The following is a 23,904-nucleotide window of genomic DNA, read 5'->3' as shown; positions in this document are numbered from 1 at the left end:
TAACAGAGCATCTCATGTGACCACAGTCCTAAACGGAGCGTTGACTAACGGCGATAAGCAGGTTTGTAATTAACTCACTTTAAAAGTAAAAAAAAAGGCAACTTTGAGAGCAGCACAGTAAAGTGGGCCCTTTTTCACATTTCATAGTCCATGAGCCTGAACGACAGCTTCATTATCTTCAAAGGTGCGAGCGTGGACTCGTGAAGAACACCACAAAGCACAATGTTACATGCGAATTAAAACACAAACACGCAGCTGCAGTGAAAACGTCCTCGTGAAAACATCCGTCTTACCGTTCAGGCGTTTTTTTTAAACCATTATTTCATTTCCAAGGTGAACCGCAAAGGTGATCTCTCGGTTTCACGGAGGGGGAACATGAATCAGTCCGCTTTCTGTCTCGCACGCCAATCAACGCGACGGAGATGTTACACAAAGGCTAACCACGATTTATAGTCTCCGACCCAGCCAGCCTGCAGGACGGACGCGACCTGTCGGTGTAGCCTGAGCGGACGTCTCCGTCACGGTGTGGACCGCGCCGCGGGGCTGTCAAGACAGGAGGCGGTCACGGTGGATGCGTCCGGACTCTTTCATGTTGATGTTTACACTGAGATACAACACAGCTGATTGTTCCTCATCCTACGCGTCACTGTCTATAGCAGAACAGCTGTGCACTTTTCGGTCAGCATCCCGCCTGCACCTCCGGAACACCGGCCGTTCAGCGACCCGTCACGCGCGCTCTCAGTGCAACTCGCTCTCTCTCTCACCCCCCTATCTCTCTCTTTCATCCTCTCTTTCTCTCTCTCACCATCTCTCTCTCTCTCTCTCACCCCCCTCCCTCTCTCACCTTTTCTCTCTCTCTCTCTCTCACCCTCACCCTCTCTCTCTCATCCTCACCCTCTTTCATCCTCTCTCTCTCATCCTCACCCTCTTTCATCCTCTCTCTCCCATCCTCACCCTCTTTCATCCTCTCTCCCATCCTCACCCTCTTTCATCCTCTCTCCCATCCTTTCTCTCTCTTACATCCTCTCTCTCTGTCATCCTCTCGCTCTCTCACCCTCTCTCTCTCACACATATCTCACAGAAATAATTGAGCATCTGTCCTCTCAGTGACGCATTAATCTGGCATCGGTGCGTCACTGCTGGGGGGGAATTGATCAGCATGCCAATATTTAAATTTCGGTCTGGCAAAGCTACCTATCTGTGAAATGCAATCAATGAAGCTTATAGGCCTAAAGTTACATTAGTCACTCTGTAAAAATGTGTTAATTAAACAGTCATTTCATTATCAAGTTTTAAGATTTTCCTGATTTCTTGAAAAGATAAACTGATTATTATTATTATTTGTGTAGCTTTGGTTGTAGATCGTATGTAAAGGACTATACATTATTCAGCACATAATGTGCAGCCATAGCCTGACGATCTGTCCAGGGTGCCTTCCCCCAATGTCAGCTGGGATCGGACATATATGGATGGATTATATGCAATGTGTCAATATGCCCATTAAAAGAAATATTAAAAAATTATAATAATAATTTAAGGAATTATTCGTATAAAATTGAATTATATGCACCTCCATAAAGTCTATAATAAATGCAGAGGCAGAGAATCTCTCACAGAGAGCCCCTAATGTATGTCAAGCTCACCAAACACTGGAACCTACTTTTTGCCCTTCCTGTCAGTAAACACCCCGTGTATTCTAAACTCAATGCCCCAAGTTTGAAACAGGTTTTGTGTTTGTGGGGCAGCAGCAGCAGCTCAGTTCGTGAGAACTTGACTCGGGAGCCAGAGCTCCGGAGGGGCCCTTGAGCAAGTCACCGAATCCCCGAACCCCGTATAGTAGCTGCCTGCTACTCCTAATGCTAAAATGGGCTAAATGCAGAGACTAAATTTCCCTACATTGTGCTCTGCTGCGTTCGATTGTGTGCGACATTAAAGTTGAAGTCTCGAGCCCAAGGCAAATACAAACTGTATCCATTCATAACGTCACCATTTAGTTTAATCATCAGTTATAGGTAGACAACAACAGCATGTATAATGGAATGGATATTTATTAACTTTGTCTGCAATACTCAAACTCACAGGCCCTCAACAGCATCATGATAACATTTGTTCCCAGATTCTATATGGCTCTGACGGGGATTAATGCAGATGTGTAATCTCAGTGGAATGTACTGATCCTAAGAGCCAGCTGTCCACTGAGAGCACAGACACCCGCAAGTCCCCGCTAATACACAAACCAATGCAAATACTGCATTTACAGTAACATAATGCGTCAGCCAGATACATTAAGTACTAAATAGCAACTCTAAGATCAAAGACAAATTGTAAATATTAAGTTGAAAAAGGTTAGCAATAGTATCTCTCAGACCTCATGCGTGCAATAATAATAATAATTGTAAAAATTGAAAGTCACTGCCAATCACGAAAGCTGTCAGACTCTACGGTCGCTTTTTGGTTTTGACCAGGCCTTTCTCCACCAGGCAGCGGTAGAACTCCTGGATGTACGTGAACACACACTTCCAGTCGGGCTCCTTCATCCGGACTAAGTCGTCAGCGTCCAGCAGAGGGGGGCAGCCAGCGAGCCTCCTGCGGACAGACAGAGAGAGAGAGAGAGAGAGAGAGAGAGAGAGAGAGTGCCACTGATAAACAACTTGAGACAAGCTATGACACAGAACTGTGAAGTCATTCTTTAAATCTGCACTGCTTGAGTTTGTTCCAGACAAGATGCATCTGCCTCTTCATATAAGGAATGACAGCTCACTCTGCAGCGTTGAAAGCCAGCTGGAAGTTTTCCCTGGGCTTGTTGGGGTTGAGGATCGAGTACTCAAACGCGTCGGGGAAGAAGCGGTGCACCAAGGCGCAGAAGGCTATGCCGTCTTTCCAACTTGAGGAGAAGTTACGGATGTCCACCCCCTGTTTCACACAAGAGGGGAATCAGTTTAGAAGAAATAGTGGCAAAAAAAAAAAAAAAAAAAAAGCCATACGAGGCAGAGCTATGCAGAGCTCCAGTGGGCAATAATTCAAAGACACAGAGAGTCCGGGCATGTTTACCTCATATGGCTCGGTTTTGGCTCTGCACCAGTCCAGAAGCATCTGTTTGACATTTTTAACATTGGGTGCTGCAGCAGGAGGACATTTCTGAGCTGAGGCTACAGCGGGACTGGTCTCGCTGAGGACAAGAGACAAAGACAAGGAGGTACACACCGCACGTACAGAAAGTATGGCTTCTCTCATCTTTTAACTTGGGAAATGCATTTTTATTTCCTTCATTGGGTGGATTACTTAACACACAAGAAGACTTTGTTCTGCAGCAATAGAGCTCCCATTAGATGTTTAAGACACTGATGCTGGCAGGCTTCAGCAGGGGCACCACACTAACACAGGATTCACCTCACACCATGAAACATTTTGTGGACATGGCTACTTAAGTTCCAAAAGGAAAGTCAACATTGTTTTAATAAAAAGGCATTAAAAATAAGCGAATGATGAGGGCATATCTGGGATTACATTTTTTTTTTTTAATCTGCTTTGTATAGTTAATGAACCCAAACATGCCAAGACTGAGCAAATCATAGACTCACCTGCCTGCTGATGGAGAGGGCTGACCTGACGGCCCTGAAAAGATGCAGAGAATCAAACCAACATCAAGAAGCTCAAATCCTTTAAATGAAACATGAGACATCACAGCGTGTCTTTGTAAACGCACTGTTTGCTGGTGGCTGCTGGGTCATGGATGCTCTGCCTACGCTGACAGCCCCGCCTGTTTTCCCTCCTTTGCTCAGGCCCTGCTGCCTCAAGTCCTGCTGCCTCGACCCCCGATCCTGCTCCCGTTTATCTGATGAGAGATGACGGAGGATTTAGAATATGGAGACAGTATTATGGTAACTTGCATGCAGGAGCAAGTATCAGATTTTACCTCTCTTTTTCTTGAGCAGCTCCCGTAACGCAGCACGTATCATTCGCCTCTCTTCAAAGTCGGTTGCATTATCCAGCTAAAAAAGACAAACCGCTGGTTAACGTTAATGACCGGGTTAAAGGTCACCTAATTTGACAAAGCAAGAAGTGAGAAAGGTCTCAGTGTCTGAGTGATGAAAGAAAATCTCACCATCTTGTTGAGAACCTCTTCATCCTCAACAGCAGCCAGTTCTTCGCTGGTCACCGATGCTGATCCAACATCAGTTTTTGACTCCATGTTTGAGGAGCAAATCTACTGGATGGTGCAAAAAAAAAAAAAGCACCAGAGACACATACACAGAAACACAGATTATTCACATAGAATTGAAAATGTTTGAATTATCTGCACAGATCAAACAGACCAGACACTTTGAGTTATTTACACTAAACAATGAGCAAATGTCACAGAGCATACAATCACATTGCAGTGATTCAAATACAAACAGTTGTGAGAGTCTTAGGAGACACAAACCGAGCAGCCGTGCAAGGAGACGTTTGTCTTACTCAAGTAGTGTATCTCAGCAACCAGCAGGGCGCAGAAACAGAAGGGGGGAAAACACGTACAAATATAGTAATGCAGTGGAACGAGACCATTCCTAAAATAATCTGATAACAGCGTAAAGATATGTGCTCAGACGCAGCGAGAAAGGAGTCACAGTCGGGCCTAATGGCACAAGAGTGGAAGGATTAAGTGATAAAATTGTGACACACACACACACATTGATAACGTTGATTTGTGGCTGTTAATCGCTCACCTGTTTTCAGGATGCAAACGTGTGTGTCTGGTGGACGTCGTTGAGCTTCTTGGAAGTTTTCAGCCTCTCGTCGGTCCTCCTTGAGACTGATCTGGGGAGCAGCGAGAGCTCGGCGTTGACATCACACCTCACACCGCGGCGCTTCGCAAGGACGCATGTTTGGAGAGCAAGTGGAGGTTGCTTACACGAATCACCCAAGATGGGAAGGAGGAGGAGGAGGAGAAGTCTCCGTCACCCTCAGGAGAGTTTCTCCTCCTCTTGTCACTGCATCCCGGATGATGTCGTGTGAAACTTTATGGCACCAAACTCTATATGAAAATACAGATTCTCACTTGGTAACACTTCATTTGGAGGGTGCAGCAGGCGACTCTTTTGGGCTGGAAAACAAAGAGTTAACAGGGGGGGAGGGGGGGGAGTGAGGAGCACTGCCTTATTCAGGCAAAAGGCTGACCAGTAGCACGGTGTTTACAGAAGAAGAGGAATCTTTAGAAGAACACACACACACACACACACACACACACACACACACACACACACACACACACACACACACACACACACACACACACACACACACACACACACACACACACACACACACACACACACACACACACACACACACACACACACACACACACACACACACTTTATGTTCAATAGTTAAGGCAGATTTAGGGAATGATCTAACAAATCAGAAAGCAGACAAACTGCTCCACCAAGTGGTGAACACTGATAACTACATCTAAATAGCCTCAATGTATGACAACATGGACTTTTACAGGCCAAAGTAAGACCCGTCTTTGTTTCTGGAGGGAATGGCTGACTCCATTAGTGGATTCATTGAATAGTAGATTGACGGTGTTTTGTGAAGAAAAAAGATAAAACATTTAACTAGTTCAAACTTTCCAACGTAAGGATTTGCTGATTTACATAATTTCAAAAAATTGTTGTTTAGAAGAAACGGCAATTTAAATCTTTATCATAATCTACAGATTTGTCGATAATGAAAATAAACTTTAGTTGCAGCCCTGAAGGCAACTTTGTCTGTATGGTTTTCACCATCACAATGTGTTGTATATTCCCAAATGTTATGGAGTAGTTTTACATGTGCACTGAAAATGTTAACAATTAAGTTTTAAAAAAAATAGCCTTTTATAGCATCAGAAAAACACCCAAAACATGTACTTGTCCATTGTTATTTTTATTCAAGCAATTGCAGATCCTGTGTACATGAATCACTCATATATTTGCCCCTAAAAAGAAGCACCTGCTGTTGGCATTCAAAGTATAAATCAAAAAAATCTGATAAAATGAGAAATAAAATCACTCCGTTGTTATCTACAGTATGTCCAAATAAGGCATGAGGCAAATGTTTCATTCTTAAATCAGTATAGTTTAAACCAGCCACATAAGACTATAAAATACATTATTATCATAAAACATCTATTTACACCAAACTAACTTTGCAAACAATGAAAACCAGTCCGTACGAAGCCTCTTCGTACCTTTTAAGTGCAACAGTTTCTTCGCCCCACACTCACAATCGACATGTGACCCACGAGAACAAGCAGCCAAACTTCCACCAGCTGGAGATTGTTCGAATGAGACCGAACTGAAATCTTCTGATCATTACCATAATGATCAATAATGTGTTTTAAAATACGTTGACCCACTGAACACAGAGAGAAATCCATCGTTCCCATGCTGCGGTTTCATTGTAGTTACTGAAAGGCTGCTTGATCTCAGCCCAATAGTTCATAATAAACCAACAAAAGGGCAACTTTACCCTAACAAGTCCTATTTAACAGCTGAGGTATTCAATAATGTAAAACGAGTGAAGCGATCTGCAGTACATAATCTTTAAACCTGTAATTGAGAATTATTAAACATTTATCAAACTGCAACCTAAAACCGTTTCATATCTTTCTCGCGCTATTTTTAATGACCGAAAAGCACCTCGGGGTTATTTATGATGCTTTGGAGAATGATATTTTATAAATGATCAGTTATACGTCAACTGAAATCTTTCAGCGTACAATCCTACTTGTAGTTATTCTTATGGAAATTGTGGCGAGTGTCATAAAAAAAAAAAAAAACGTTGACGTATGGCGTTGTTATTGTTGTCTTGTGAGATCTCAACTGTATGTGAGAAGTGATCAAGTCAGTATTTCGACAGTGTGACCAAAAAAAAAAAAGAAAAAAAAAAAAAAAAGCTTTCAAAAGACGTTTGGCAAACCGTGAATGTAGGCGGGAGTGCACAGTAACAGACATCCTGGATGATGTAAGACGCTTTCAGGAGCAGCGACATGCAGCCTTCTGCATAGTATTTATGACTTTCCTCTAAAAAGAGAGACTAGTGTGTACTAATATTACATGTATGCATGTACAAGACACATGAGGACCAGAAGCTACAGCATAACAAAGCCAGTGACTGCTGAAGTCGTTCAAAAATAAATATTTTCTTCCACATAAATATATATATATATTTTTTTAAAGGAATAAAATGTGTTTTGTCACCAAAAAAATAACAAAAATCATATTAATAAAATGTTTTTCAAATACTGAGAACATTGTCCAGCAGGGGTCAGTTTTTCAACTTAAAACAATGAACCTAACCGCTGACATTGGCTGGGATTTAAGAAGCAGCCTTAAAGGACATCCTCTCCTCCTCTTCTCTTCCACAGGGAACAGACCGCTATAGCTGCGCGACACTCCTTAGAGCACTCGTGAACCTAATTATCGAGGAGAGCTGTTGTAAAAGATTGAAAATAATTGGAGTAATTCTTCAGGGAGTTGCCCGAGAACAAAATCTAAGCCTCAAGTGGGAAGTCACACTGAGGTTCATAGAGGGAGGACAAAATACAGATTTAAAAATGTGCTCCAGTGGAGGAAAAGACGAAATCTCCTTGTTAACTTCTGCCTCGAAAAAGTTTAAGCATCCTTTTTTTATAAACAAGATTCGTGGTTCAAATGCCAAAAAAAAAAAAAAAAAAGCTGCCAAAAACCCAGTCCCTTACCATGACCAGGTGAATGTCAGGTAACAGTACCATTAATAAATATCTTTCATACAAATTGTGCCCGTTCAGATTTGAGGCGGAGGTCTCTCTAAGCCTTTAACGTCACACTTTAGAGCCCTCTGCCGATGAGAACGTTTTCACAGTGTAGTATGAGTGACAGTGTGAATACCTTGTGAGGTATCAAACAGTTTAGTGTGCTCACGCATGCATATACCGCTAAAGGCTATGGATGAGTGATTTACAGATGAAGGAGAGAAGTTATCCATCACCCTGACATATAAAGGCTACCTTTAGCTCTCCGCAGACTCCACTTCTGTGGAGAAATAAAAATCATCATCATAAAGTCACATCATCACTGATGACGGCCTTAAAAAGTCACACTCACCCTCGCATAGCCAGGATTTTAATCACTTTATCTTTCAAAGTGTTTATCCTCTCCTTCATCTTCTCCGTTCAGTCCATCTTGTCTTCCTGTTTCTCGCACGTTCTCGGCTGCTGATGACACGTCGGTTCGGATGCACTAGCTTTGTCCCGTCCGGACTTCTCCGCTTTGGCCCTGCGCGCGTCCAGGAAGCTGACGATGAACTCGGAGTTCTGATAGATGAGCATGCCGGACAACGTCAGCACGGCGCCGGCGCAGCTGAGGGCGGACAGCTCGGTGCCGAAGAGCAGCTGAGACAGCAGCAGGTTCCCCACCACGCTCAGGTTGCCGAGGATGTGCAGAGTGACGGCGGAGGTGAGCGTAATAACGAAGCAGCTGGCCAGGTTGTACATGACGGAGCCCAGGCAGCTGAGCAGGATGAAGACCCACAGGTGGCGGTCGTAGTGAAACGGCGACTCCAGCAGAGCCCAGTTCTCTAAGGCCAGAGCCGCCACGGCCAGGATGCAGAAGCTAGGAATGGACATCAGGTAGAGCAGGAACACGGAGTTGATTTTCTCCTCCTGGAGTAAGATGCCTGAGGAAACATGCGACGGTTACAAACATGACTTTGTGTTTATTGACATAGACATGACTCATGTGTAAAACAAGGTTTGGTAAAGCTTGAGGTTAAGTATACATAGAAGTGTAAGCAGTGGTTACAAACATGACCGTAACGCAAAAGAACAAAGAGAGATGTCGAGAACAAAACTCGTTTTTCTTTTACTGCACTTCCTACTTAGAAGAAACATCCGTTTCAGCAACGACAAGACCTGTTTCTACTCAAATACGCAGTATTAGACTGTTCAGGTGACATAATGTTCCTGTGTTTTTTAGTCTAAATAAGAAGGACAGACTCTATCCTATTCACGTATCCGCTCATTCAAAAGTTTACAACAAGCTCTTGACAGAAAATTATGCAAAACTCCTGTTTGGAAACTTGAACAGAACACGGCTTGATATCTGACATGTACGGAGCTATAAAATATTCTCATGTTTCAGAAAGAGCTAAGGCAGCTTGAACACTACAGAGTTCACTCACTGGACACTTCATAGTGTTCACATAGAGTGCCGAACCTGTAACAATGCGTTGAGTCTGGGCCTATGACAAGAGCATGTGCACTACCAAAGTGCGTCAGAGAAAAGTGAACTTATGAGGGAAACTGTTACAACAACAACAAGTGAAAGACGATGAAAATAGCGTGTTGAAACTTGAGACAACGTCGCTCGACTAGTTTGGCAACTCAGGATGGACTCACATGTTTAGTCATGATTAAAAATATAAGTAATGAGCAGCAGGTTCGACCTGCTGCCCGTCCGTTACCAATTCTGCTCCAAATGCAAATGCAGAAATTAATTTTCCTTGTCTGTATATGTATTTACACTGAGCAGCTCTACTGGAGTATTTGAACCGATGACCCGATAGTCACAAGCCTGACCCAGCAATGAGGTGCTCCTCTGTATGCAGCGTTACATCCTTCTGACGAAAAACCGAATATCTGCTTAAGTGTTGTGTAACGATTAAATACAGGGCCTCTACTGTATATATTTTTAGAATCTCATAACCTTCTTTTTTCCCCCCCGTCTCTGACAAAGTTGTGGAGACTAATGACATTACAGAAACTAATCCTCTGGACACTGAGACTAACTCTAAAGAAATTCCTTCCACGAATGCTTCCCTGAGAGCAGAGAACATTAGATAATGAGGACATTGGATACATGTGTACTCAGCCCATCTGACGTCAGTTCAAGAAAGGAATCCGTCTCTTTCCCAGGTCACGTTCACTAAAACTGACCAGATGATCACTCTTTTAAAAACACCACAACAGAGCAACTTGTCTCCAGGATGTGAAACTCCGCCCATTCTTACTCATAAACCATCAATGTTTGTATCGTGTTCCCTAAGAAACCAGAAAATATGCCACTGTGACTTTCCACCTTAACATGTGTGTGTGTTACTGGACTGAGGAGTGAATCACTAAAAAGTTCCAGGACCACAGACTGCTGCGGTGTACGGGGGGGGGGGGGGGAGACACACTAAAATAACCTCTGATGTCTGAGCTATGAGATGAAGTTTCCAGCAATAAAAAAAAGGCTATTTAACTTATAAAAGGCTACTTTTGATAGCAAAGACAAAAGAAAATGTGACTTACTCTGCTGAATCGACTTGACGCCCCTCAACATGGTTGCTGCAAACACAAAGAAGCAACCGGTCTGATCAAACTGGACTTCTCCCATGATGCTGAAGGAGGCTCCCAGGCAGATGGGCATCATGGCTGTGTATTTGAGGATGTGATGTTGCTTGCCTAGGATCAGTGTGGAGATGGCCAAGGTAAAGAGCGGGGTGGTGGTGTAGATCATTTGTGCAAATGACAGCTGGACATAGTTCAGACCCATGTTGCCGAAAGCGATACTGGCACAAAATGTCAGACTCAACAGGAACACCTTACATTTTGCGCTAGGGGTCAGGTCCTGTTCCCAGGCCCCTTTGTGGCGGATCACCTGCAGCTTGATCAGCCCATAGTCCACCACTATGGCGGTCAGCATGTGCAGCGCCGACAACAGCAGAGGGTACCTGAAGTTGTAAACGGCAAATATCCATTTGTTGAGGCTGGAGATGGTGGTCCCCGTCACCAGCCAGACAATAACAGCTGACAGCAGATGGAGCATCTCTGCGGGTGGCCTCCTCCCACCTCTCTCTTGCTGAGTCGCCTCGCATTTTGAGAAGCCATCGGCGTTGATCATGTTCGTATCATTGTCCTCTCTACAAAGAAAACACATGTTGAGTCCGCGCCTCTCATCCTCCATTTGAAATGCATGATCAAAACCGGACACGCCTCGCGAAAACAACCTGCGACACAGCTGTTCGTCTCCTCTGCGGCGTTATTATAGCCAGTCTTTGTTGATCAGTAAAACCTGCATTTTCTTTAAGCACCGCCCACAGACACGTGTTTCTATTTTGGTTGTGTAACTTACCCCGCACAGGCGAAATAAATGACATATGCTGGACTATGACAGACAGACAGACAGACAGAGGAGACCACGAGCACAACAGTTCCTTTGACAGTATAAAAAGGTTAAAGTTAACCGACCTCTGCTACGGACTGTCACGTGACACCGTCTTAGTACTGCGCTCGAGCTGTCATGCTAACGTTAGCTAGCGACCCCTCTCCTAAGCTAACTGTTATGTTTGTTATCTAACGTTAACAAACAGTCACTCTGGCGCGTGACGCGGTGTTAGCTTAACGTTCGTCACACTGCGGTCAGTGGCGTGTTCTCACAATCAGCGCGTCGTCGTCTTTACCTTGTTCTCCGACGTGTACCTTGACAGCACGGGCAGCATCGCTAGCCTAAAAACAACAGAATGAGCCGGTCAGACGAGTCGAGGCGGTGGACGCGCTTCACTGTGATTGGATGGTTTATTTCAAGGGCGATGCCACTCATTATTTGTGGGCGGGGCTATGGGCATGGTGCAGGCTGAATGTAACCTCTCTCTGCTGGGCAGGGTTTGAGCCTCACATTGTCACGAGCCACACAATGAGTCAATGGCAATAATGAATTGCTTTCCTGTCATCATATCGGAACACATGAAGTGTTCAGGATGAGTTAGTACGTTAGCCAGCAACAGCAGGGTTTAATGTTTGAAATGCAAATAATTAAAAGACAGTTAATCAAATCGGAGACATCAGTGCAACATCACCACCACATACAACTCAACAGTGGTCCTGCACAGGCTTTAAACAATGTAAATATTTACAAGAAACGGAAACATCCACCATAAAAGTTTTGATGTGGGTTATGTCACAGTTGAGTTCAGGTGAAAAGTCTAAATCATCACATGTAACACAGATAAATGCAGAAAGTTGACTTTTTCTTAGCTTAAGTTTGCCATATAGGAAAATAAATGAATCAAACAAAAATGAATACAAAGGCTCAGATGAACCAAACCAGTCTGGTTCTTTGCGTCATCTCTTAAAGCCTGTTTTCTGTTTGTTAGGCTTTTGACTTTGTTATGAACTTTGAGAAGTTTTAATGGTACCACAAATATATTATTATGTTATATAGTTCTGGAAAATAAGTTGTAACGTTATAGAGAACAATCATGAGCTAAAGTTTTTGGAAGGTTTAGACGTCCACATTTCCTTTAGCAAGTCTTAAAACTGAATTAGCATTTCATATTATTTATTTATTGTCAGATGAGACATTTCTGTTGTCTGGTTGTTGTTTATTTTGCACTCATGACAGCAGTGGTCCCAACATAAATATATTGTTGGCCTCGGGGCATCATGGCAGACTTCTCTGGACGTCTTCTGTATCATCTCTCCCTTGTGAGTTAAACGACATGAACAACATTGGTTTGACAGTAAACAACAGCAGGTCTCAGCTTTACGTTTTTTTATTCAAGCTCAAAAAGACAACATTTCTGAGCTCATTGGGCACAAAAGGTGAGTTCACATCATGTTTCAGTAAGTGTCCACAAACTACTAGCTATAGGTGAAGAGGCTTTCCACTACAGAAGTGCTGAAGCACTCTAAAACCATGCATAGCTATATGATGCCATGGAAACCTTTGAGGTTATGTAGCATGTATCATTACCTGCAGGAAAACATAACATTGTGCTTTATTCAAACAACACCTTATTTGCATCATCAATATTACATATGGTATTCATAATTTCATTTCCCTAACATCTCAATAACAGGAATACAATCTCGACTCCATTTAAGCTTATGTACACACAGACAGAGTTTAAGTAGTGCCCACAATGTGAATGTTCAAGTAATGTGAAACAATATTTTCATACAGTGATTATACATTAGGCAATTCTATTTCTATTATATTCTTGCTATATACAGGCGAAAAGCAACCAGGCAATTATTACCACCCTATTATAATACACAACAAGCTAAAAACTATAAATAAGTTGTATGTTATTGTATGTAAATGTACTACCAATGTACACACAAAACATCAGCATATGTAATCTTCTTTAATTGTTTTTCTGGTCCTTGACCGATGTGTATAAATCTGATTTCTTTACATAACTATCATTCAGCTAATGGAGAACTGTCACCAAAACGTACTTTTTGTGCTGCAAAAAGTATTTTCTTCTCAAGTGACATTGTGTGCAATTATGTTATTGCTGACATATCCAAACGGGGAAAAAGGGGAAACTGCGTTTGTTGCTACTTATCAAGATGATGAGCCCTGATCATTTGAATAAAACTGGAACAAAATATAAATTACCCTGACGTATACATAGCTTGCCGGATTTCTATAACCTGCACAGAATCTCAGAGATTGGTTGTGGTTCGTGATTTAGTGCTTCATTACATAATTAAGGCTAAAACCTACCATTGAGCACCAACATATTTTCTTGTTGAAGTATATATCCCCCAGGCTAAGCAGACTTGTACTTCAGTGGGTCTTCAGTCTTGAGATATTTGAAGTGGTACTCCAGTGATTTACTGTTACATTAAGTTTGGGGACTTGTGAGAGACACATTTAAAAGACAGCGGTCAAAATAGATACGGCAGAGATCAAGACATCCACACTTTTAGTCCTTAGTAATGGCGAAGCTCCAAAAATGCTGGATCCTACATTTCCCATAATACAAATCAATGGTGTCTTTAGTTAGACCCTCCCAGCTTGGTTAACTTTTCAAACTCCAGCTGAGAGTAGAGCCTGTGAAAACCCTTCACAACCGTTTTCACAGGCTGTGGTAATATTCATACTAGTAAATAGTGGAGTGTCCCTTTAATGCAAACAAGATCATGTGGAAGCAGCAGTTGTCTATAAAACAGCGTGGTGTATTCAGTCAGTTGTCCACACAAAGAGAATGAGATCTACTTTGGTTTTCATGTTCCAGTACTAGCTGCCAGTCAGACTGGACAATGACTGTAAATCCTTCAAGATACAGTTTGGGCAATATAGTAAAAAACAAATCCCAGAAATCAGGGGGATCATTAAATGAAGTTCTGCTGTGAAAAAGCCTTTAAGCGCAGAAGAATGCGTAGTCCTGCTACAGTCTCTGTCAGAGCTCAGCATGAGGAACATGCTGTTCCCACTTCGAGGAGAACATTCAGTGCTTGTACCAAAACGTCCACGGCCCTCCTTTCCCCCAAGTTATCCCCATACACACCCAATGAAATATGTGTCTTGGTGCAGAAATCCTTTCTCTGTAAAGCATATGTAAAGCATATATCATTCAGCTCCACACACACACGCACATACACACACACACACACGCACGTACACACACACACACACACACACACAGACACACACACACACACACACACACACACTGTCCATATGTCACAGAGTATCCTTACATTAGGAGGACTCAGTCTGTCTGATGCATGGTGTAAGGGGAACTTTTTTCCTAGAAGATCTCAGGGCATTGGTTCCAGTCCTGTCTTTCTTTGGCCTCCCAGTAGCCGCCCCGGTAGACGTAGGTACTTTCTCCTGTTGTATCATCTGCCCTCTTTTCAAACCACAGTGGCTGGTGACCCTCGATGTCTTGCCCTGATGACACAGAGGCATGTTTTCTTAAGGTATGTATACTATTTTCTATAATATCACAGTCTTAGTTTCTCCTTTATTTCTAGCTATTGTACTCTTTAAGGAAAACAGTCAGAACTCTGTCAGGGGAAAGCTAAATCCAAATGACTGGATTTCAGATATATACACACTGGAACTGTAATCTGGCAGTTAAAAGGTGCAGCTTAGCTTTTGCACATACACCATTCTGCACAGTGAGGCTCAAACATTCAAGTGAAGTATCAAAAAGAGGACTTTAATCCTCCTTGTTCTTGTGGGTTTCCTTGTTCTCACCTTCCTCCAGGGCCTGATTGGCTTGCGCCTCCCTTTTTTTCCTGTCCAGCCTCTGACACTCCTCCAGACGCTGCTTCTGAGTGTTTGCTTCATCCCACACACCCGCCTCCATTAGCCGCTGGTCTGGCCGCAGACGACTGTCGGTGGGCGCAATACCCTCTTCTGGCTCGTTGAGAGTCAGAGCCAAGGAGGAGAAAAAGTGCATGTTCTCTGCATTATCTCTGAAGAGTGAAAGATAAACGAGAAAGACAAAAAAAAAAGAGGAAAGAGCTCAAAGGGGTGAAGGTGTTTCAATGTGTCATTTCAGACACATTCAATCTTGAAAGTAGAAATGTGTCAAGATAAGATAAACATACGGGAGAGGGTATTTGTTCCACAACAGTTTGGGTTGAAGAGTCTGATAAACTGTCTTTTGTTTGCCTTCAGAGCCTCCGCATCCTTGGCTGCGGTCCACTATTTTGGCACTCTCCATCTTGTCATCCCAGGTTCCTGACAGAATGTAATGGGCTGTGCCCTCTCTGTCCTCTATCACTCCTGTCACCTAGACACACCAGAGAAGATGACACACGGGAACAGATCAGTTACATGCAGGCTCCGACTGCAAGGCACTGACATATTCACAGATGGGTAATGCTTTACTTCATTTTCAAATTCTAATTTGGGCTTTAGAGTTTGAGGGTGTTTGAATCATGTAGCAATTGTGCATATAAGACTATATCAAACAGAAGAGATTATATAAACTATTAGGTTCCTGCTCCTCACTAACTGGTGAGTATGTGACTGACACTGGCTCGTGTAGCTGCAGTGTAAAACTGTAAATGCAATGACATCTGAATGAAGACCATCAACAAATATGCTAGCTGTCGGTTTCCGACATCTGAAACAACTCTCTGCAGAACGGACAGTACAACAGACTTACTTTACGTGGGACATCTCTGGAGAAGTAGCTGTAGGGGGAGAATTTCAGGCGGCAGGTGTCCTTGGTGGTGTTGTTAACAATGTCAATTTCCCCAGACTGCCAACAGCAACAAGACGGGAAAACAGCAAGAAAAACAGATGTGACTTAAAAGTGTATGATGACCCGAATTACTTTCCTCAGCAACATGCACACGCACACACACACACACACACACACACACACACACACACACACACACACACACACACACACACACACACACACACACACACACACACACACACACACACACACACAGTAATTGCCTCTGTTTTTTTGGAGTAAACTGTAAATTCTATACTATAAGTTTTTCAAGACAGGTTGTGGTTTTGACAGTTAAAGAGGAGCACACCTGATCAATCCAAAGTTTCCCCACAATAATGTTGTGCACCGTTGAAGTCACTTTGCTCCACACGTAGTGGTTTCCGCTTGAGTGGAACTCCAGGTGAATGTTTCCTGCAGTGAAGAGAAGGAAGACACACAAACATCAAAACAAAGAAATCACAGTTTTACATTACTTGAATACGGTTAATTATTTGTGTTCTCACAAATATGCTGTGCGTATTCACAGGTCATATGTGTAGAGGTATTTATAATACTGATTGTCAGCATAAACGCATCACTTTACTTGTTTCTTACCTAATGGCAAGACAGAAATATATTTCCCACGAAACTTGCTATCAATGGCGATATGCTGCCACAGGGTCCATCCTCGCTGTGACGTCACATGGTGGGCAGCAGCTGGCGGGTGATGACTGACCTGATGGCGAATGGTATCAGCTGGTGTGAGCAGAGGCAATACAGACATCCTTCACTACGGGATAATTTGATCTGTGTGTGTGTGTGTGTGTGTGCGTGTAAAATATACCTGTAAGGATAAATGTTTGTCTCACCTGCTCAGAGATAGAGCGATAACCATACTCCTCCAGCCGGTCCAGCTCGTAAGTCTCCCCCAGCAGAGGGTTGAAGGGCTTGGCTGTGCGATGCACTGTGGTGGAGTAGGAGGACACAGAAAAGGCAGCCACCAGGCACATCTGCTCCAGAGAGGAGTGACAGCGAGAGGCCCGGTCCAGAAGCTCGCTGTACTCCAGATCCTCCGTCAGACGCTGCAGCATCGACAACGGCTCGTTGAAGTTTACCTGCAATCACACACAGACAGAAAAAGGTTTTCTTGTAAGTCACTCGAATTCAAAAACTGTTACAGCCAATTTGTACTGTATGTTTTTTTGTTCATTTACAGGCATGGGTATCTTGGACAGGTCTTTGCCAATACAGTTCTTCATGATGCTCCACAGGTTAAGGGAGTAATTTGGCTTGTCAGGGATACGACTGCGTCTTGTTCTTCGTAGCTGCATGTGGTTTGTGCCTGAGGTGTCCTGAAAAAAAGATGACAACATTTTTAATACTTTTTTTTTTAATGTAAGTGCATATGGGTGTGTTTAGAAACAACTGGTGAGACAACTGATCATGATTGGGACCTACATTCTCATTGTGAGTCCAGTCATTGGACATTCCTCCGCTCATCATACTCTGATTACTCCCCGAGTGCCTGAGAGAAAGCAGCATCATTTAAAATACAGCTCAAAGTAACGGTGCTCGTAGCTGATCGACAGCACAGCTCTGAGGTTAGTTTGTATGGAGATGATGTCTCACTTGTGCTGTATGTTGCCACTAGCGGTCACGGTTATGAATGCAGGGGAGTCCTCCATCGCATCGAAGAACTCTGCCTCGTCATTGTCATCACTCGCGTCCCCCTCCTGAGAACGCTCCACACCTACGGCAACAAACACGGGACAGTTATCTGAATGTTTTAAATATACATGTATCAGCAGCATATTACAGTGCTGCTTTACAAGGGGTGGCCAAATAACAGGGACACCATACTATAATACATAATAGCAAAACAAAACTTAATTATCAGTCCATAATTGTTTGCAAGGGATGCAACAGCTTATGTTGCCATGAAAACAAAAAAAATATCACTGACAACTAAGTCAGTTGTGTGTTGGCCTTTGTAACTGTGATTTACAGCAGATGCTGAATTTATTACAACTAAGTTGCAACCGTTTGAGTCGTGTAATGTAGCTTAAAGAACGTATAAAAAACTATGATAATGTGTGCCGAACAAAAAAACAAACGGTGCCGACAAAGAGAAGCAGTTGTCACATAAAGACCCTCAACCACACTAATCGGAAGACATTTAATAAGATATATATGACAATCTGATCAAAAGACAAACATACTTTTCACTATACTGGGAGTTTAAATATTTGGCATTTCTTTTTACTTTTCATATAAATAAATACACAAACAATTAAGAAATGATAAGTCTGACTTCGCCCCATTTATGTGATAGAGATGCATCTTTACTACTGGCCAGAAGAGGGCCATGTTCTTATTCTGTGGGACTATACTTTGCCTCTCACACTAAAGAGAGTGATGCGTCTCACCTGTATATGACGTGGGGTTCTCCCTCCAAGCTCTCTCTAAACTGTTGTGCTGTTTGGCTAGCTGTTCGATGGTCTCCTCCAGATGGTGACGCTGCTCTCGCTCATACTGCAGGGTCTTTTGCCACCTTCGGCTGTGAGATTCTGCTACGTCCAGAAAGTCACGACAAGCCTGAGGTGTGAACACAAACACACGTCAAAAGAAGCAGACGGAGCCCTCCAAGCAGCATCTCCTCATTAAAAAGGGACAAACGGATCAGTCTCCAGTTTACCGGCTATAGCATCAAGCAAAACTCACATTGATCATAGCATTGGAGGTGATGCGGAAAAGGGTGGCTCGCTCGTTAACAGCTTTCACTCTGTCCGTGCCGTCAGTGGATCCGCGCAGTTCCTCGAGTTCGCTGAGGGAGCGCTGGAGGGCGGCGCCGTGCTTTCCTATCAGCTCATTACAGGTGCTCAGGTCATCTAGCTTGCTGGCCAGAGCCTTGAGCACCCCTTGGGTTAGGGCTCGGTCCTCCTGCGGTACGGGGCCTTCATCTCCTGAGTCATCTTCACACAAGGACAGAAGAAGAAGAAAGGCAGCGCACAAATGTCATACTTTACCAAAGATGATATCGTCAGAGGTTATTACGTCTGGAAAGATTGGGTGTTCATGGTGGTGTATTTGTACACTGTAAACAGTACATGTCTCATCAGACATCTGGAAAATCTATTTTAATACTTAATGTTTGTGGGGAACGGACGGAGGAGGATAATAACACTTCACACCCTAATCCCCCCCCCCCCCCACCCCACCCCCCCCCCCCCCCACACACACACACACACCTCTTCCTCTACAAGATGGGAAAGCTGTGAATGAACACCGTTGCCCTGGAAACATAGGCCCGTGCAATCAGGAGGCTCAGCTATTTTTAGAAGAAAAGGGAGAACAAACGATGACGCACTACCCTCTCTCTCTCTCCTCCCCTCCTCTTTCTCTCTCTCGTCAACGTGCTCGGGAGTTTTTTAGATTACACACACCTTTTGTTTCTTTCAGCAGAGAAGAAATGTTTTGACCTAGAAAAGTTCCATTTCCATATGACTGAGGCAGTCATTTGCATATTAAAGATGGATTTATCTGTGTTGACATTTATAACTGACTAGAGCATGAAACCAGACATTATCTAGATTTGTACTAATGATAGTAGAACTTTTTGGGTGTCTCGAATCTTTTAAACAATGTCTTTTTTCGCTGAGAGGCTTTAATAGAGCACAGCTACTCAAAGCGTCAGCATGTCTTTAAAGGTCTTTTTGAAATCCCAAGGTCTAGTACCGAATGGTTCATGGCATTTACAGTTTCTATTTGATGTCACTGCAGCCACAAAAAGGTACATCATAGTGATTTAGCTTCAATGACCAAGTTGAACCAAGTAGATATAATATAAATATAAATTATAAGCTAGAAAAAAGGCAGTCTCCCTGCTCTGCTTCTAAAATCCCTGAGACTGATGGCTCAGTTCATGGCAAAGAGGGGCAGAGAGAGAGAGAGAGGAGGGGAGGAGAGAGAGAGAGAGAGAGGAGGGGAGGAGAGAGAGAGAGAGAGGAGGGGAGGAGAGAGAGAGAGAGAGAGGAGGTCCTTCAGGCATCTGTAATGCTTTCATGACCCATATTAAGAAGTGAGCAAAGAATCTGGAAGTGCACCTCTTCTTACAGCCATAAAACCCATCCATGGAATAATAACAACAATATAATATAATAATAACATACATGTAGGGGAGAGGCTTACTGGTCTGCTCTGTGTACTCATGGGTTATTTTTCACGCAGGACACTGAGGCAAATTGGTGATTCATCATTGAATCATGAAAACACACCCACAGGTGATAGATGGAGCGCCAATATGGACACAGTGTAGGAAGAGAGAATCGGCGTTAAATATCAGAGGATGCACTGTAAGCTTCTGCAATATAGATGAAGCAATCAAAGTCTGACTGTAATATCCTGAAAACCTGCTGTAGCACAACCTGAGCTACACTATTTCCCCCTCAACGCAGTTATTTGGATTCACACTGATATTTGTTCAACTTTCACCCCGGGAGTAAATGGTTGTCAGAGAGGTTTGAATTGTATATCTACCTTGTATGTATTTGTGTAGTGGTTATGTGATAGCTTTTACAAGTGAGGTGCCAGATCACTTTCGCAATATCCACTTAATTACCGCTGTTCTAATCCACTTCTAGCCAATTAATTTGCCCTGCTGTTATGGCCACTCAACCAAAGGCTCATGCGCACACAAGGATCTTTGTGTGCGCTTACACGTGCATCAAAAGACATGGGTTATTCTGCTCACAATTGGGTGAAGCAGTCATACAGCATAACCAATGTTTGTTCAAGAACAATACATTCGATTAGCAGGATATTCACATGCACGGCCGTGGTCAGATTTTAAATCGATGATGAAAATGAATAGTTGAAATCAATCAAGACGAAACAGTAACAGCACTGTAAATCACAATTTTTGAATCGTGGAAAACCTCAGGGAGAAAGTTAGGCTGTGTAAGATCTTCTAATAGGACTCCGCTCCATAAATATGGTTTAGTATTTTGGCTGTAATCGCTCCCAATGAGGCACAGTCCACACATCAGTCATGGTTTCCGTATGCTAATGTGGGCAGACAAACGTAAAACATTGATTTGTATCTTGCAGGTGCAAAGCTTTTACTCAGCAGTAAAGGCTGCTTAAAGGCACACTCCTCTTAGGAATGAATCAGTTAGCAGCTGTATTTACAGCAATAATCCGGAGAAAAATCACACATTTGAAAGAGACCGATAAATTAAATTAAATACTGCTCTGTTGTTCTGCAGTGACTTTGATAATTACGGTGTCATTCTGTCAACTTTAGGGCAAATTCTGTCCTGTGAGAAATGCAATTGGCTTATTTACACAGACATTTAAACTAAATACAGCCCAACTTAATGAACTCCGTAAACAGACACTCACTGCATCAGTTACAAACTCACACATGCAAGCAAGGAAGCCAGCCTGCAAGCTCATAGCTTCTTTCCTAATTAGTATTCTGGTCTCAGTAAAATAATTAAAAGGTTACTTACAAGGTGAGTCTCATTGAAAAAGGCTACACTCGTGTCTCCCTATTGTCCACAGTGCATGGTGAAAAATATGTTCAATGCAAATCCTCACACCCTCTCTCTCTCTCCTTTTTTTTACCCCTCCTGCAACCAGAACGGGAGGTGGAGTCTAAAGGAAGGTCGTTTCATTCAGCTCCCACTGTCGTCGTACTGAAGGAGACAAGGAGGGAGGAAGGAGACGGGGTGGGAGGAAGGAGACGGGGTGGGAGGGGAGGTGGCAGCTGCATGTGCGTTTGTGCACATTTGTGCGGAAGAGAGGGAGAGAAAGAGAGAGGAAAAAAATCCACTGTACATCCTGGTGCTCCTTTTTTTTTTTTCTCTTTTTAACAAATAACAGCCAGATGTCGATACAAATATATCATATCATATTGTGTGATAGTGTCCGGAGGTAAAAAGTGAATATTATTAGGCAAAGTCATTTAAAATGACATGATTAAATGCAAATATTGGCGTTAACGCCATAGACTTTATATAAGAAGGTTAATGACTGTGGACACATGGAACAACACTGCCCTCTTGTGGCTTGTTGTTTACATAATAAATAAATATTAAAAATTAAAAGAAATATGCATTTAGGTAACTGGGTCTTGGTTGCATGAGCTGTTCAGGTAACAGATACATTGGTCTGTCTACATTGGACTTTAAAAGGTGAACCATGTTTAGTACAAGTACATATTCGGGACATTCTGCAAGTTACTTCTTAAAAGGAACAATAAATCTATTTTTTAAAAAAAACAGGCTAGTTTGCCCATCTTTAGAAGTCACATTTCTTTGCATCTGGACAGTACTGTGTGTGAACATTCACCACACATTAGTGGAGCTGGACACCCAAAATGAACACTGACACGCACATGGGTCATACTACCCAGAATATAAGATATCCATCTGACCTGAGTGGTGCATCAGCAGAGTGGAATTGGCCCTCGCTTGCTGCAGGGCTGAGACCCATCGCTGACACTCTCCCTCAGAGGTGGCCTTCAGGTGGTAGCTTCGGCCTCCACTGGTTAACACCAGGTGACAGGTGTCCCCCACCTCGATGTGTGCTGTGGCCAAGGGAATGGTGCCCCGGCAGGTGTGCGCCATCTCTGCCTGAGTCCTGAGGGAAACAAACAAAAAAGAGTCGGAGAAAAGATGAGCAAAATGGGGCAGCTCGGTTTTTGTTAGATTTCAAAGTAGTTGTTGAAATAGCAGAGCATCCCAATAACTCTGTGAAGACTTTTCTCTCCTGTCATGCTTTGGACAAAGTGCAGCCTACATTTCTCCCGAGGCCTTAGACAATATGTACAGCTTCACACGTTGATCTTTAATCGTACGTGATTATGGTCCCTTTCATAAAGATTCCATGTATTATTATAGTGACAGCTTTTACAAGGTAGTTCAGCATTCTGTTGTGGTTTATATGACATCTAACATACAAAACGCACATGCTATCTCTGAAGTATACATTTGGGATAACAGCCATATTCAAAATGTATTATACAGAACAGATGAGTCACTATTGGTTGACTCCTTTATTTAGTTGTCTCCTCTCCCTCTAGTATTTGTCATTGGTATTACGCTGTAGGTTATCATGTAGTTTGTTACCTACATATCATTTAAAGCTCTATAGCTTTGATGAAAACCACATTAAATAGGTTCAAATACTGAAGGACACAGTAGGTTAGCTGTTCAATTACCATACTTATTATTCACAACTCATAAATCGGCATTTTGTCATCTTATGGCGAACATCTGTGTGGTTGCTTAACTGGCATCATTCAGAGCAATCCCTCCTCGGGCGTTAAAAAGTTACATTTTGCATTTCTAAATCCCATTTGCAACAAATCATTTAATTATGATTCTAAACTTTCGTATATGATAACCACTAGTGTGCTACAGAGTGTCAGACTGAGCATCTATATTAAAGTTATATTTCCTAGTTATAATACAATCGTTACCTGTAGTAGGACAGCAGGCCGTTACTGAGGACGAACCACCGCCGCTGGTAACCCTTCAGGTAGTTTGTCCATTTATAGAGCCAGCCTCTGTGGTTACCGGTGTTCAAGTACGGCAGCTGGAGCCCCGGGAGAGTCGGGGAGGGCAGACTCTTCACCAGCTCGTTCATTTGCTCCTCTCGGCCGGTTACGTTACCCTCTGCAGGGATGCACGGAGAGTCGGTTGTTTCCGTGTCGGTGCGGTGGCCGCCTGTCAACAGCTGTACAGCTGTTAGCTCGCTGCACCGCACTGTATCCTCCGCTAAAGCTACCGTTAGCTTGCAGCTGTTTGGCGAAGCTGTGTCAGTGTCCTGAGATAGTTTGAGGGATATCTACGAGGCTTCAGCTGAAATCAGATGACAGACACATTATTACATGAAATTATATAACGGTTGAGCCTGCAATTTGACTGCGTGTAA

The 23,904-nt window shown here is 43.1% G+C and overlaps 3 protein-coding genes across 6 annotated transcripts; all 3 read right to left on the bottom strand.

The window, feature by feature from the left end:
• Window positions 1-2,032: 2,032 nt before the first annotated feature.
• On the bottom strand, window positions 2,033-5,780 carry smtna (smoothelin a). Its single transcript, XM_076089309.1, has 8 exons — window positions 4,710-5,780; window positions 4,106-4,207; window positions 3,917-3,992; window positions 3,707-3,835; window positions 3,582-3,615; window positions 3,052-3,169; window positions 2,762-2,913; window positions 2,033-2,586 (listed from the first exon to the last, which is right to left on the bottom strand). The coding sequence occupies exons 2-8, from the start codon at window positions 4,190-4,192 to the stop codon at window positions 2,439-2,441; spliced, it is 744 nt and encodes a 247-aa protein (XP_075945424.1). The 5' UTR covers window positions 4,193-4,207; window positions 4,710-5,780; the 3' UTR covers window positions 2,033-2,438.
• A 114-nt stretch (window positions 5,781-5,894) lies between these two features.
• slc35e4 (solute carrier family 35 member E4) lies at window positions 5,895-11,571 on the bottom strand. Of its 4 annotated transcripts, none has more exons than XM_076089279.1 (3): window positions 11,452-11,571; window positions 10,301-10,911; window positions 5,895-8,685 (listed from the first exon to the last, which is right to left on the bottom strand). In XM_076089279.1, the coding sequence occupies exons 2-3, from the start codon at window positions 10,890-10,892 to the stop codon at window positions 8,183-8,185; spliced, it is 1,095 nt and encodes a 364-aa protein (XP_075945394.1). In that variant the 5' UTR covers window positions 10,893-10,911; window positions 11,452-11,571; the 3' UTR covers window positions 5,895-8,182. The 4 variants fall into 4 exon arrangements, with proteins under 4 accessions (XP_075945394.1, XP_075945402.1, XP_075945412.1 ...); XM_076089287.1 differs by having other exon boundaries at window positions 11,429-11,453; XM_076089297.1 differs by lacking the exon at window positions 11,452-11,571 and adding an exon at window positions 10,999-11,402.
• A 2,935-nt stretch (window positions 11,572-14,506) lies between these two features.
• osbp2a (oxysterol binding protein 2a) lies at window positions 14,507-23,616 on the bottom strand. Its single transcript, XM_076089248.1, has 14 exons — window positions 23,450-23,616; window positions 22,403-22,608; window positions 18,688-18,938; window positions 18,393-18,561; window positions 17,596-17,716; window positions 17,425-17,491; window positions 17,181-17,318; window positions 16,836-17,081; window positions 16,582-16,702; window positions 16,295-16,398; window positions 15,904-15,999; window positions 15,341-15,525; window positions 14,985-15,205; window positions 14,507-14,675 (listed from the first exon to the last, which is right to left on the bottom strand). Exons 1-14 carry the CDS (start codon window positions 23,614-23,616, stop codon window positions 14,533-14,535), a joined length of 2,235 nt encoding a protein of 744 aa, XP_075945363.1. The 3' UTR covers window positions 14,507-14,532.
• Window positions 23,617-23,904: the final 288 nt, after the last annotated feature.

This window comes from Anarhichas minor, unplaced genomic scaffold (assembly GCF_050575085.1).
Source record: "Anarhichas minor isolate MPS153535 unplaced genomic scaffold, ASM5057508v1 ptg000002l, whole genome shotgun sequence".
Taxonomy (NCBI): domain Eukaryota; kingdom Metazoa; phylum Chordata; class Actinopteri; order Perciformes; family Anarhichadidae; genus Anarhichas; species Anarhichas minor.
This window is presented reverse-complemented; position numbering and strand designations above follow the sequence as displayed.